Genomic DNA, 15000 nt, shown 5'->3' with positions numbered 1-15000 from the left:
CAGATGTCCCCGGCCTGGCCAGCAGGGCCGTCAGATGTCCCCGGCCTGGCCCTGCTGGCCGGCGTCTGGACGAAGCGCTGACGAACCGTCTGAGCGGGGTCACCGTGCGTTCACACCAAACACGAAGCGGCTTTCCCGCCATCATTTGTTTGTCTTCGCGTTACTCGCGAGCGTTTGGCCGCAGGGTCGAGGACGCGAACCCGCAGCGATCAGCTTGTCCTCCGTCTCCTGACTCAACAGGACGTCGGTGACGTCAGGAGAATCTCAACGCTGATAGGCTTCCGCGACACAGCGTGACGCGAACTTCTCGCTCAAGTTGTTGAATATATTCGCGCGGCCCGGCGCGAGTACACGCGTCTGTTGGCGTCTTTGCGTTGACCTCATACGGAAGGTCGTCGCGCGACAGACTTGCTCGCCGTTTGGTGTGGCCGCACCGTAGCGCGTCCCTGACGGGGAGGTTTTCCGGATGGGCGTCTCGTCACACTGACGGCAAACAAGGGCCAAATCAGAACCCCGAGACAGAGTCCGGTCTGGGCCAGGAGCAGTGGCGCCCCCAAGGGGTGGCCACGGCCACCCTGGTACTATCCCTGGCCCCCCCCGCTGCCCCCCCCCCCAGCCACAAGTGGCATATGCAGAATATGCTTCTGATTATGCAGAATAGGCTTCTTCTAGCTGACATCTTACATGAGGTGCTGTTCATGTGAATCCATAATGTGTGTGTTTCTTAACCCTCATGTTGACAGTTTTCAGCTAGCCTATAGTACAGTACACTACAACAGCAGCACAGAATTCCCCAAATTCAGTCAGGGCTTTTGGTTTTGGTGTGCCACCCCAAGATTTTCAGTGGCCCCATTTGGCCCCCCCGATGAAACATTTCTGGGGCCGCCACCGGCCAGGAGGCCTTCAGTTTGAGCAGTCTTCTTTATGTGTGTGCAGGTTAATTAAGGGGCTAATTTGGTGATTACGTTGATTGTTTGATTTTTGTCCAATCAGCTGCAGGAGAGTAGCGACAGCTGTGACAGTGAGACTACGGTCACGTCACGCCTATCACATGACGTGGCCACACCCCTTGCCCTAGAACAGCCGGCATTTGATAGGCTGGTTGGCGCAGAGGAGGAGGAGCCTGATGGATGTTCTACAGAGACAGAGGAACACGATGGGAGTTCTGAAGAAGTCCTTCAGTACTCAGTCCACCAGCTCCCAACTGAAGAACCAACCAGAACAGGAACTAGGAGGAGCCAGTCTGACCCAAACACACACACACACAACCAGTCTGATCCAAACACACACAGCCAGTCTGACCCAAACACACACACACACAACCAGTCTGATCCAAACACACACAACCAGTCCGATCCAAACATGCACACACACAACCCGTCTGATCCAAACACACACAGCCAGTCTGACCCAAACACACACACACACAACCCGTCTGACCCAAACATGCACTCACACAACCAGTCCGACCCAAACACACGCACAGGAATGGAGGGTTTGTGTGGTGTGTCAGACGCCTCTCTGGTCCAGCAGGTTCTGAAGCAGGCCTCCTCCTGCCATCAGGGTCTGGCAGTGCCCAGAGAGAGACGCCTTCCTCTGCAGAGGTCTTCCTCACTGCCATCCTCCTTCCTCTCTCCGACCCGCGTGGTCTCCTCTATGAGGATCCAGTTTGGGAGCGGGGGCATGGCAGCCTCCACCCCCCCAAAATACTCCTACCAATACGCCTACCAGGAGGAGGAGGAGGAGGGGGAGCAAACCAAGTGCATGTCTACTCTGGTCATAAAGCCTGCCTCCTCTCACACTAATGACCACTCATCTTGTCTCAACATGGACACTTTCACCCCCACAATCCCTAAACCCATTCCCCGCCACCTAATCCCATCCTCCTATTGTCTGCCAAGCCCCAGTCCTCCTCCTGATGGTTTTGGGAGGCTGTTAGGAGGTTATACTCGCTCCTGGAGCACCCAGAGTGTTCCTGATCTGTCCTCTGATCAGCAGCAGCCTGGCCACTTACATCAGAAGCAGAACACCAACCAGAACAACCATAGCTGGAGTCATTTAACTAATGCTAATGCTAATGCTATTGCTAGTCCCTTCCCTTGTCCGTGCCCAGCTCAGTATCCTGGCCCCTTCCAGTCATATCCCAGTGTCCCCAGTCTGCATCAGTGCTACCGGTACCCCTCCCATCCCTTTCCCCACCACAGTAGTCCAGGCATTCTGTACCAGCCTCCAGCTCCCACAATCCCTCAGCACAGCGGCCTCACCTTTCTCCATCAGCCTACAAGCACCACAATAGCCGATCAAAGCTACATCCATGCTCAGCTGCCTGTTGGTTCGTACAGTCACACCCCCTCCCCTGCCTCATCCTACCATAGTTACAGCCCCCACCACCCACCCGCATCTGCCCTGGGTCTGGGTCTTCAGCCGGGGCTGGCTCATAGTCCTGCACCAGGTGGCTTCCAGACCCCATCCAGCACTGAGATGCAGCTGAGGAGAGTCCTGCATGAGGTCCGGGGATTAGTCCAGAGCCTGGCCCAGGTCAGTCTGTGTTACACCAGCACCCCCTGCCTGCGTGTGGCCACACTGAACTTAATGGACGTGAAAGTGATTTTAAAGTGGGCTGCAGTCATTAAGTGTTTTTCTCAAATAACTTCAGTATCCATGTCGCACATCCAGCACATGTCCAGTTCAGGTGGGATAGGAGATGAACAAACTGATATGTATTGCTGGAGTTCATTTCTGCAGCAGAGCCGCTCACATGTGTTCCATTAAATGACAGATGGCCTTCATTCACATGATCAACTCATTGTTGATCATGTGAATGACATTTTCTGTATTTTAAGCTTCGCAGGCAGAGGGGCTACAGGTGATAATCAGCATAATGTTCAGCAAAAACCTGATGATGATGATGAAGATGTGGCATTTTCTAAAGAGCCGTGTTAGAGTGATTCTTTTCCCTTGTTGCCTCTTCTCGTCACATCTCTCCTCTTTTTCCAGAACTCAGCAGACACTCCTTCAGACATGCTGAGCGAACCCAGAGCAGCTCTGTCCATCAGCCAGGTACACCCCTCCATCATCACACCATCATCACACCCTCCTTCTTCCTCCTGTCTGATTCAGTTGTTCTGCTCTGATTCAGGGCAGCAGATTCACCTTCCTTCATTCAGTCCTCCATCACTGTCGAGATGAACAGAGGAGACAGATGTTGTAATAAAACATCTGTCTGTCTCTTGTTTTTCCTCCTTTTTCCCTCTTTTCCTTCTCTTTACCTCTATCCTTTTCCATTCTTGTCTTTGTCATCTCTCTCTCTCTCTGTCTGGGCTGCATGCTGGGACGTTGGGTGCGTCAGTGTGAGTGGGGGTGGTGAATGAGCTTGAGTGTTTTTTGGAATAGTTTACTGGTTCTCTACGTGGTGAGGTGAGAGGAGTTTACTTTTACTTCGTCGTTGGTTGTTGGAAAGTGACTGGAGTAGCTGGTGGGAGTTTGGTGGTGTGCAGTATGGCGCCCCTCCCCGGTGAGGGCTCGCCTCCCCTGTCTATCAGACACGGGATTAGAGTCTAGAGTCATGGCTGACTCTCTGTACACTGTGGAACAGGGTCTCCTGGCTGCAGGAGAACAGGTCGGCTATGAGAACATCACCTACGGCTCTGGGATGAACAAAGCCGTGGTGGCTTTTCTCCGAGAGGAGCGTTTAGTCCCCCTGCTGGTGGAGAGAGGCCTGGTGCTGGACCATCTGTTTGTAGCCGTCTCGCCATTGTTTGTGCTGTCGACACGTGTTACCGTGTCAGGCGTACCTCTGTTTATCCCGAATGAGCCCACTGAAAGAGAACTGAAAGTTTGCTAGTGGGTTCAGGGCAGTTCGTCTGGGTTGTGACCACGCTAGACTGCAGCATGTTACCTCCCTGCAGAGACAGGCCTTCGTGTATTTAAGTGGTTCTTCACAACATCTACGAGTGTCCTTTAGAGTCACATATGAAGACGGTTTGAAAGAGAACTGATTGGTTTTGGAAAGTTTGCTAGTGGGCTCAGGGCAGTTCGTCTGGGTTGTGACCACGCTACACTGCAGCATGTTACCTCCCTGCAGAGACAGGTGGTCATGTGTTTAAGTGGTTCTTCACAACATCTACGAGTGTCCTTTAGAGTCACATATGAAGACGGTTTGAAAGAGAACTGATTGGCTTTGGAAAGTTTGCTAGTGGGTTCAGGGCAGTTCGTCTGGGTTGTGACCACGCTAGACTGCAGCATGTTACCTCCCTGCGGAGACAGGCCTTCGTGTATTTAAGTGGTTCTTCACAACATCTACGAGTGTCCTTTAGAGTCACATATGAAGACGGTTTGAAAGAGAACTGATTGGTTTTGGAAAGTTTGCTAGTGGGCTCAGGGCAGTTCGTCTGGGTTGTGACGACGCTAGACTGCAGCATGTTACCTCCCTGCAGAGACAGGTGGTCATGTGTTTAAGTGGTTCTTCACAACATCTACGAGTGTCCTTTAGAGTCACATATGAAGACGGTTTGAAAGAGAACTGATTGGTTTTGGAAAGTTTGCTAGTGGGTTCAGGGCAGTTCGTCTGGGTTGTGACCACGCTAGACTGCAGCATGTTACCTCCCTGCAGAGACAGGTGGTCATGTGTTTAAGTGGTTCTTCACAGCGTCTACGAGTGTCCTTTAGAGTCACATATGAAGACGGTTTGAAAGAGAACTGATTGGTTTTGGAAAGTTTGCTAGTGGGCTCAGGGCAGTTCGTCTGGGTTGTGACCACGCTAGACTGCAGCATGTTACCTCCCTGCAGAGACAGGCCTTCGTGTATTTAAGTGGTTCTTCACAACATCTACGAGTGTCCTTTAGAGTCACATATGAAGACGGTTTGAAAGAGAACTGATTGGTTTTGGAAAGTTTGCTAGTGGGCTCAGGGCAGTTCGTCTGGGTTGTGACCACGCTAGACTGCAGCATGTTACCTCCCTGCGGAGACAGGCCTTCGTGTATTTAAGTGGTTCTTCACAACATCTACGAGTGTCCTTTAGAGTCACATATGAAGACGGTTTGAAAGAGAACTGATTGGTTTTGGAAAGTTTGCTAGTGGGCTCAGGGCAGTTCGTCTGGGTTGTGACCATGCTACACTGCAGCATGTTACCTCCCTGCGGAGACAGGCCTTCGTGTATTTAAGTGGTTCTTCACAGCGTCTACGAGTGTCCTTTAGAGTCACTCTGAGCTCTGGCAGCATGAAATGTTTTGAATGCGGCCATGTCGGTCACAAACGTTCGTCCTGTCCGCACAGGGAGCCCACAGCAGGCAGCAGTGCAGGTGAGCCGCCGCCTGGTATGGAGGGAATGAAACGAGTGAGCAGGACAACGATAATGACATCACGGTAAGCTGAGTGGTACTGAAGCACAGGTTATGATGCATGCAGAGACGGCGGACAGACAGAACCAGTGAGAGACAGTCACCCAGCTGAGGCTGAGAGTCAGGGCTCCGTGAAAACGCTAGAAATGAAGATGAGGACATGTTAGAGGAGGACAGCCCATCTCAGTTCGCTGACAGGATGATCAGCAGTCCTGTTCTTTAAAGGAGATGGATGATTTCCTGGATGAGACTCGTGGCAGACAGTGTGTGGAAGTAGCAGATGTCTTCTTCTCTGGTGTGGACAGGTTTGTTAACTTGTTATGAAGATGAGGAAAAATGGCTGGACATGAAGAGCTCAGTAAACACAAGAGGTTTTGTCTAAAGAAGATTCTCGCTAGACTTAGGAAAGAAAAGAGAGGAGGAAAGTTCCTTTAAATGTACAAAATTTAAAAATGGGTGAGACATAAAAGGGGTTTTCCTCTTGGAAAGGTTTCACTGTCTTCTTCTCTTCCCTTTCTTCCTTTTTCTCATGGAAAGTTTGCGGGTAGGAAGTTTGAATATAAATGAAGGACGGGCTGGAGACAAGCGAGGCATGGTAGCTGAGCTGAGTAGAGCTAAAATATAGATGTGCTCCTCTTACAGGAGACACAGCATAGCTCTGCAGACAACGAGGTAGATAGAGATGTAGAGATGGAGATAGATATGCAGATGGAAATATAGATATAGAGATAGATATACAGAGAGATACATATATACTAGATATAGAGATAGAGATATATAGATAGAGATACAGATACAGAGATAGATATACAGGTATATACAGTGCATCCGGAAAGTATTCACACCCCTTCACTTTCCCCACATGTTGTTATGTTACAGCCTTATTCCAAAATGGATTAAATTACTTTTTTTCCCCCTCATCAATCTACACACAATACCCCATAATGACAAAGTGAAAAAGGTTTTGTAGAAATTTTTACAAATGTATTAAAAATAAAGAACTGAAATATTGTATGTACATAAGTATTCACTCCCTTTGCTATGACACTCAAAATGGAGCTCAGGTTCATCCTGTTTCCACTGATCATCCTTGAGATGTTTCTACATCTTGACTGGAGTCCACCTGTAGTAAAGTCAATGGATGGGACATGATTTGGAAAGGCACACACCTGTCTATATAAGGTCCCACTGTTGACATTTTGGAATAAGGCTGTAACATAACAACATGTGGGGAAAGTGAAGGGGTGGGAATACTTTCCGGATGTACTGTATAGAGATAGAGAGTTAGAGATTGAGATATATAGATATAGATAGATAGATAGATAGATAGATAGATAGATAGATAGATAGATAGATAGATAGATAGATAGATAGATAGATAGATAGATAGATGTAGATATAGATATAGATGTACATATAGATGCAGATGTAGATATAGATATAGGGGTAGATATAGATGTATAGATAGAGATAGATATACATATAGCGATATAGATATACATATAGATCTGTAGATATAAATATAAATAGCTATACGTATATAGATATAGCTATATAGATATAGATAGCTATAGAGATAGATAGATATAGATATAGCGATATAGATATAGAGATAGATATAGATATAGAGAGATAGAGACCGAGTGGGGAATGAGTTGGACAGGCCAGGTTTTTTGAGCCATGGTACCAACCTTAGTGCGGTGTAGCTGTTCTCTTCTCGCAGTGCCTCCTCTTAACACATATTTTGACATGTGAAGTGGAGCAGGGCAGAATCCAAGGAGTTCAGGCAACAATCTAAGAAATCCCTTTTGTGTTCATAAATGGTTATAATACTGGCACTGATCGTTTGCGGTTGTTAAGCAAAGTGAAAGACAAACTTAAAACATTTTAAGACATGGTGGAAGGTCAAAGTATGAAGCTAAACTGGTCGGGTATCCTGTTCGTAAGTTTGTATCCTGTACTGGAAGCCAGACAACTTTACTTTGTGATTTACCTTGGTCTTCCGGTCAAGATGGCGGAGGCAGCTGGTAGAGGTCCCGATGCATCGAGTAACTCTCGAATAAAACCAGAGATATACATGGCATGGTGGCATGGTGGCGCAGTGGTTAGCGCGGCCGCCTCTCAGCAAGAAGGTCCTGGGTTCAAGCCCCGGGGTAGTCCAACCTTAGTGGGTCGTCCCAGGTCGTCCTCTTTGTATGTTCTCCCCGTGTCTGCGTGGGTTTCCTCCGGGGCTCCGGTTTCCTCCCACAGTCCAAAGACATGTAGGTCAGGTGACTCAGCCGTACAAAATTGTCCCTAGGAATGAATGTGTGTGTGTGTGTGTGTGTGTGTGTGTGTGTGTGTGTGTGTGTTTCGGCCCTGTGATGGCCTGGCGGCCTGTCCAGGGTGTCTCCCTGCCTGCTGCCCAATGACTGCTGGAATAGGCTCCAGCATCCCCGCGACCCTGAGAGCAGGATAAGTGGTTCAGATGATGGATGGATGGACATACACGGTTGTTGATGGTAAAATTATTGTGGAAGAGGAACTGTTAAACTTCCTCATCGTCAAAATGAAAACTTTGAGCCAGGGCGACATTATTTTACTGTGAACTCTGAACCACTTCGGGTCGGAGTGGATTGAGAACTCCAAAAAAGCTCTTTTTGAACTCTGCCCAAACTCTACCCAGCACTTTGTATCACACAAAGGGTCACAAAAAGACACTAACAATGTTAAGAGTTGTTTAAAATTACTTACCGAGGCTGGTGAAAGCATCCCTTGCTTTGTGTCTCACCACCTAGATGAGCTTCCACCTGTGACCGTCAACAGCCTTGATGTTTCTTGCCTGCGTAGGAAACTGGAAAGTCTAAGGCCGAACATTTCTACCATGAAACAAGCGATGTTGAAGCAGACAAATGTCTGTGAGGATCTCCATGCAGTAACAGCGAATATTAACCAATGCTTATGCATGACTGAGCAACCTGCTCTGGGCAGAGGGGCTACGCCCTGCAAGAAGGCCCTGAGCCAGGGTGTGGAGACTGTGGCGCAGGCGCCTGGAGCCTTGGGCCTGGAGCGGCCTGATTTAAGCAGAGAGGGTGTGCTCACTCATTACATGACATGACATTACAGTCATTTAGCCGATGCTTTTATCCAAAGCGACTTATAATAAGTGCATCATGTAACATAGGAGATCAGGAGAACTACTAGTCATCAGAGGTCATAACTGCATCTAAACAAGCATCTAAGGGCAAAACCAGTGCTAAAGTAAAAGCACAAGAAAGAGATTTTTTTTTAAATGAGTGAATACAATAAGTCTTGAAGAGCTGAGTTTTCAACCTGCGCTGAAAGATGGGCAGTGACTCCGCTGTCCTGACATCAGTGGGGAATCATTCCACCACTGTGGGGCCAGGACAGAACAGAGCCGTGACCGGGTCGATCGGCAAGAGGGGCCTCTGAGCGATGGAGCAACCAGGCGTCCCGAGGCAGCAGAGCCAAGTGGTCGGGCGGGGGTGTAGGGCTTGACCATGGCCTGGAGATAGGAAGGAGCTGTTCCTTTCACTGCCCTGTAGGCTAGCACCAGAGTCTTAAACTGGATGAGAGCAGCTACTGGGAGCCACTGTCGGGACATGAGAAGGGGAGTTGTGTGGGAGAACTTAGGGCGGTTGAACACCAGACGAGCTGCAGCTTTCTGAACAAGCTCCAGAGGTCTGATGGCCGACGCCGGGGCGCCAGCAAGGAGGGTGTTGCCGTAGTCCAGCCGGGAGATGACCAGAGCCTGGGTGAGCACCTGTGCCGTCTCGTCGGTGAGGAATGGGCGAATCCTCCTGATGTTATAGAGGAGAACCGATGCAACGTTTGCAGCAAACGACAGTTGGTCATCCAGGATCACACCCAGATTCCTCACAGTCCAAGGTGGCATCACCACGGTGTTGTCAATCGTGATGGCCAGGTCTCTCCCCAGGTCACTCCCCAGGTCAGCGAGGAGGCCCAGGGCCGTGGTATGACGCCGGCACTTGGAGCCCTGGACCTGGATGCAAGCACAGCGGAGGGAGGCTTGAGTGTTGAGCGGAGCAGTGATGCGGCGGCGTCACCTGTGTGGAGCCGTGTTGTAAAGGGGGGCTCCCGTCAAAAACATGACACTGGAAATGTTTTTATGCAGTCCAAAACCCGCCTGAATCCTCCCAGAGAGAAGGCAAGCGGCATTGTTGGAACTTTGTTATGTACTGATTATAAGATAATTGCAAAAGGTCTTTCAAATAGACTCAAACAGTGTATGGATGCTGTTGTACATTATAGCCAGATGTACTGTGTTCCTGACCATATAATTAAGGATCATCTTTTTTTGATACAGGACATTATTATGTCTGAGCTCCAGTAGCTGGACATTGGCCTGCTTTCTATAGATCAGAGGTTCCCAAATGGTGTGCCGTGGGAAACCATACATTATTAATACAATATACAACTAAAAAGTTACTAATGAATTTCTAATTTTCTGTTAGTATGTTGTACACACCCGTTTCCCAGTGCAGAGACAAATTATCCACCTAAAAAATAATTTCTTTAAAAACCTTCTGTCAAAGGGAAGTTTTCGCCGTTTGTGCAGTAGATGTGGGAATTATTAGAGCGTGACACATCAATGGCCCTTATTGACAGCCAGTGTGAAGGAGGGTAACAACATGAGAATCCGTAAGGGGTAGAATGGATCGCTTTCTTGTGCGGAGTAAACCACCACTAACCACCAGTGCAGACCACGCACCACCTACAGAAAAGAGGAACAAAACCAGCAAAACCAATACTGTCAGTAGACAGTATCAGGACAGCTACTTGTGTTATGGCTTCAGCTGGACCGGGGATGTCGACAGCCCTCAGCCCGTGTGTCATCTGTTGGGACAAGTTGGCTAATGCTAAATGGTGCCAAGCAAGCTGAAGAGGCACTTGGAAACCAAACATCCCTTCCACATGGAGAGGGAGACTTGGCAAACTTCAAAAGAGCGCGGGAGCTGAACCAGAAGCAGCAAGACCGTTTGATGGATTGTGTGAAAGTGTCTGAGAAGGCAATGGAGGCAAGTTACATGCTAGCGGAGCTTATTGCAAAGCAGAAGAAACCTACACAGTAGCAGAGACATTCATCCTCCCCACTTGCAAAAAAATTGCAGGTGTCATGCTAGGTCCTGATGCCGCAAATGCGGTATCAAAAGTGCCTTTGTCTGACAATACAATCAAAAGAAGACTCGACCACATGTCAGATGACACTGAGCAACAACTGACCGAGAAACTGCAGATGAGCAGTACATTTTCTCTACAAATAGACGAATCCACTGACATAAGTGGAGCTGCCCAACCTCTGGCAAATGTCAGGTATGTTGACAGTGACTCTGTTAAAGAGACGTTTCTCTTCTGCAAAGACATGGAAAGCCATACAACGGGAGGAGAACTGTTCAGGGAAACTGATAACTATCTAAAAGAGAAAAGTCTGACCTGTGATAGGTGCATCAGTCTTTGCACAGATGGTGTGGCATGCATGACTGGGAGGTTTAGAGGATTTATTGCCAAGGTGAAAGCACAAAACCCAAATATTGTGACAAACCAATATTTTGCATCGAGAAGCCTTAGTTGCCAAAACCATGCCCCTGGAGTTGGCTGAGGTGCTGGATCAGGCTGAACAGATGGTGAATTACATCAAATCAAGGATCCTCAAGTCTCACCTCTTCTCCAAACTGTGGTGAGATGGGAGCTGATCATCAACACCTTATCCTCCACACAGAGGTGCGTTGGCTGTCACGGGGGAAAGTCCTGTCCCGTCCGTCCTTATGAGCTTCAAGAAGAGCTCTTGGAGTTTTCAAATGAACAAACTGTCCCACATAAGGACAAGCTTGGATATTACCACATGGGCTCAGGAGCACTTGGGAAAACCATCGTCAGTTAACACAGTTGGTCGCTACATCTACAAGTGCAAGTTAAAACTCTACCGTGCAAAACAAAAGCCATATATCAACACCACCCAGAAATGCCGCCGGCTTCTCTGGCCCGAGCTCATCTGAGATGGACTGATGCAAAGTGGACAAGTGTGCTGTGGTCTGATGAGTCCACATTTCACATTGTTTTTGGAAATCATGGACGTCGTGTCCTCCGGGCTAAAGAGGAAAAGGACCATCCAGATTGTTCTCAGTGCAAAGTTCAAAAGCCAGCATCTGTGATGGTATGAGGGTGTGTTAGTGCCCATGGCATCATGGGTAACTTGCACATCTGTGAAGGCACCATTAGTGCTGAAAGGTACATACAGGTTTTGGAGCAACATATGCTGCCATCCAAGCAACGTCTTTTTCAGGGACGTCCCTGCTTATTTCAGCAAGACAATGCCAAGCCACATTCTGCACGTGTTCCAACAGCGGGGCTTCGTAGTAAAAGAGTGCGGGTACTGGACTGGCCTGCCTGCAGTCCAGACCTGTCTCCCATTGAACATGTGTGGCGCATTATGAAGTGCAAAATATGACAACGGAGACCCCAGACTGTTGAGCAACTGAAGTCGTACATCAAGCAAGAATGGGAAAGAATTCCACCTACAAAGCTTCAGCAAGTAGTGTCCTCAGTTCCCAAACGCTTATTGGGTGTTGTTAAAAGGAAAGGTGGTGTAACACAGTGGTGAACATGCCCCTGTCCCAGCTTCTTTGGAACGTGTTACAGGCATCAAATTCAAAATGAGTGAATATTTGCAAAAAAACAATAAAGTTTATCAGTTTGAACATTAAACATCTTGTCTTTGTAGTGTATTCAATTGAATATAGGTCAAAACGGATTTGCTAATCATTGTATTCTGTTTTTATTTACGTTTTACACAATGTCCCAACTTCATTGGAATTGGGGTTTGTACAACTGTCCTGTGCTATATCAAAAACTGCATGGACACTGTTACCGTGGACAAGCAAATCCAGGTTTATCCCAACCAGAAGCTCTGGATGACAAAAGAGGTCCAGAGCCTGCTGAGGGACAGGGACACTGCTCTCAGGTCTGGTGATGGGGCACAATACAGTGCTGCCAGAGCCAACCTGAAAAGAGGCAACTTACAAAAATAAAATTGAGGACCACTTCAACAGCAACAACACAAGGCAGATGTGGCAGGGGGTTCAGCACATCACCAGCTACAAATCCAGCAACCTCACAGCTGCTGACGGTGATGCCTCACTGGCAGAGGAGCTTAACATCTTCTTTGCCCACTTCGAGGAGAAGCCATCGGAGGCAGCCACGTTCCATCCACCAGCCTACAGCAGCCTCATCCTCACGGTAGAGGAGCATGAGGTGAGGTGCACACTGAGGGTGGTGAACCCGAGGAAGGCTGCGGGTCCCAATGGTGTCCCTGGACGTGTGCTGAACGAACGTGCGGACCAACTGGCAGGGGTCTTCACCAAGCTCTTCAACCAGTCCCTATTCCAGTCCACCATCCCACCCTGTTTGAATTCATCCACCATAGTCCCACTGCCAAAAAAGTCCACTGTCATCAGCCTGAACGACTACTAACCTGTGGCACTCACACTCGTCATAATGAAGTGCTCTGAGAAACTGGTTTGGACTCACATCATCTCAAGCCTCCCACCCACTTTCGACACACACCAGTTTGCCTACAGAGCAAATAGGGCCACAGAGGATGCTATAGCTACATCTCTCCACACCGCCCTGACCCACCTAGAGCAGCAGGGGAGCTACGCCAGGCTGCTCTTTGTGGACTTCAGCTCTGCATTCAACTCCGTCCTCCGCCACAGACTGGTGACCAAACTGACAGAACTGGGCCTTGCTTATTCCATCTGCCTCTGGATTAAGGACTTCCTGTCTGAGCACCCAAAGAGGGTCAGAGTAGGCCCCCACATCTCCTCAGCCCTCAGCCTCAGCACCGGCTCGCCACAGGGCTTTGTGCTGAGCCCCCTACTCTACATCCTGTACACACACGACTGCACCCCCACTCACTCCATCAACACCATCATCAAGTTTGCAGATGACACTACAGTGGTGGGGCTTATCTCTGGGGGGGGGGTGTCTGCATACCAGGATGAGGTAGAGCAGCTGTCCTTGTGGTGCAGGGAAAATAACCTGATCCTCAACACCTCCAAGATAAAGGAGCTTATTATAGACTACAGGAGGAACAAAACAGACAATCATCCCCTGTTCATCGGTGGGGAGTGTGTGGAGAGTGTCTCGGATTTCCAGTTTCTGGGCATACACATAGAGGAGGGCCTGACCTGGAGCGTTAACACCATAGCGCTGGTTAAGAAGGCACAACAGAGACTCTACTTCCGGAGGATCCTCAGGAAGAACCACCTTACCACCTCACTGCTTGTGTCCTTCTACCGCTGCTCCATAGAGAGCATACTGACCTACTGCATCTGTGTCTGGTTTGCCAGTTGCACAGAAGCAGAGGGGAAAGCGCTCCAGAGGGTCATCACCACTGCTCAGAAGATTATCGGATGCCCATTCCCCTCCCTGGAAGACCTATACAGTTCCCGCTGCCTCAAAAAAGCCTATGGCATCATCAAGGACCCATCCCACCCAGGACACCATCTGTTTGAACTGCTGCCCTCGGGCAGACGTTATAGGACAATAAGAGCTTGGACAAACAGACGAAAGAACAGCTTCTATCCCCGAGCCATAACTGCACTAAATGCTGCTAAGTCTTGATTTCTGACTTTTTGTGCAATATGTTGGTGTCCAGTAGAATGTAGAAATCAATGGGTGTGCGTTTTATGTTTTTAATTCTTTTTATACTGATCTTTGCGCTGATAAGAGCTGCACTTTCAAATTTCGTTGTATTTGTACAATGACAAATAAAGTTCTATTCTATTCTATTCTAGATGGACTTGGATCCAGCCTCAGTTGTCCTATAGGGGCAGAGTCTTGATTGTTAACAACTTGATTGCCTCGAAGTTCTGGCACCAGTTTACAGTTGTAGAACCTCCGGACATGCTCATAAGAGAAGTACAGAAGACGCTGGTGAACATCTTCTGGGGAGGCTTTCACTGGACCAAATCTGCTGTATTGTTCCTACCAGTGCTAGAAGGAGGCCAGGGCCTAATTGGCCTCTGCAGTCGTATCACAGCTTTTCACCTTCAAACTGTGCAGCAACTTTTATACCATAACCAATGGCTTTGGAGTGAAACCACGTGTGTGTTGCTTTGTAGGGTTATGAACATGCACTAGGACAAGCACTTGCTCCTTCTTGACCTAGCTGGCATGGAATTCACTATGACACCTTTCTATCACTGTCCTCCGAGCTTGGGGAACAGTCTTAAGCACCAAAAGAGACTACTCCCATATCTATGGCAGTGTAGGGGAGGAACCACTGTGCTATAACCCTCTGATACACTGCAGAATGCTCAGCTCCGTAAGTGTACGGCGATCCCTCACAAGAGCTGGATTTACTAAGTTAGTGTGTCTCAGATCAGGAGGACAATGGAAGAAGGCTGACATTTTGAGCTGAGAGACTGGTTTTAAATCTCTTCATTTAATGGAGAGGTTGTTGGAGGAAGTGATCAGTGCACTTCCTGGCTTCTTCAGAGAGGCACTAGGAGCAGAGTGTGGAGAGGATCAGCCAGTTATGCGGCCTGTTTTTCCATCTTTGTCCATCCGTGCAGCAGTGGAGGAGCAGGAGGAAGTGAAGGGGGCCATTCTGTCCTTCAAAACACCAGAACTACAGGAC

At 48.6% G+C, this 15000-nt stretch overlaps 1 protein-coding gene across 1 annotated transcript in view; it reads left to right on the top strand.

Moving 5' to 3' along the window:
- Positions 1-15000, top strand: part of LOC130132779 (protein ITPRID2-like) — a 33088-nt gene that overhangs the window by 6504 nt on the left and 11584 nt on the right. The window contains exons 3-5 of the mRNA XM_056301829.1: positions 994-1237; positions 1487-2538; positions 2998-3060. Of these exons, the coding sequence (XP_056157804.1) occupies positions 994-1237; positions 1487-2538; positions 2998-3060 (1359 nt within the window). The remainder of the gene's footprint in view (positions 1-993; positions 1238-1486; positions 2539-2997; positions 3061-15000) is intronic.

The sequence above is a fragment of the Lampris incognitus genome, unplaced genomic scaffold, assembly GCF_029633865.1.
Source record: "Lampris incognitus isolate fLamInc1 unplaced genomic scaffold, fLamInc1.hap2 scaffold_168, whole genome shotgun sequence".
NCBI classification, from domain to species: domain Eukaryota; kingdom Metazoa; phylum Chordata; class Actinopteri; order Lampriformes; family Lampridae; genus Lampris; species Lampris incognitus.
Note: the sequence above shows the minus strand (reverse complement) of the source record. Positions and strands in the feature narration are given on the sequence as shown.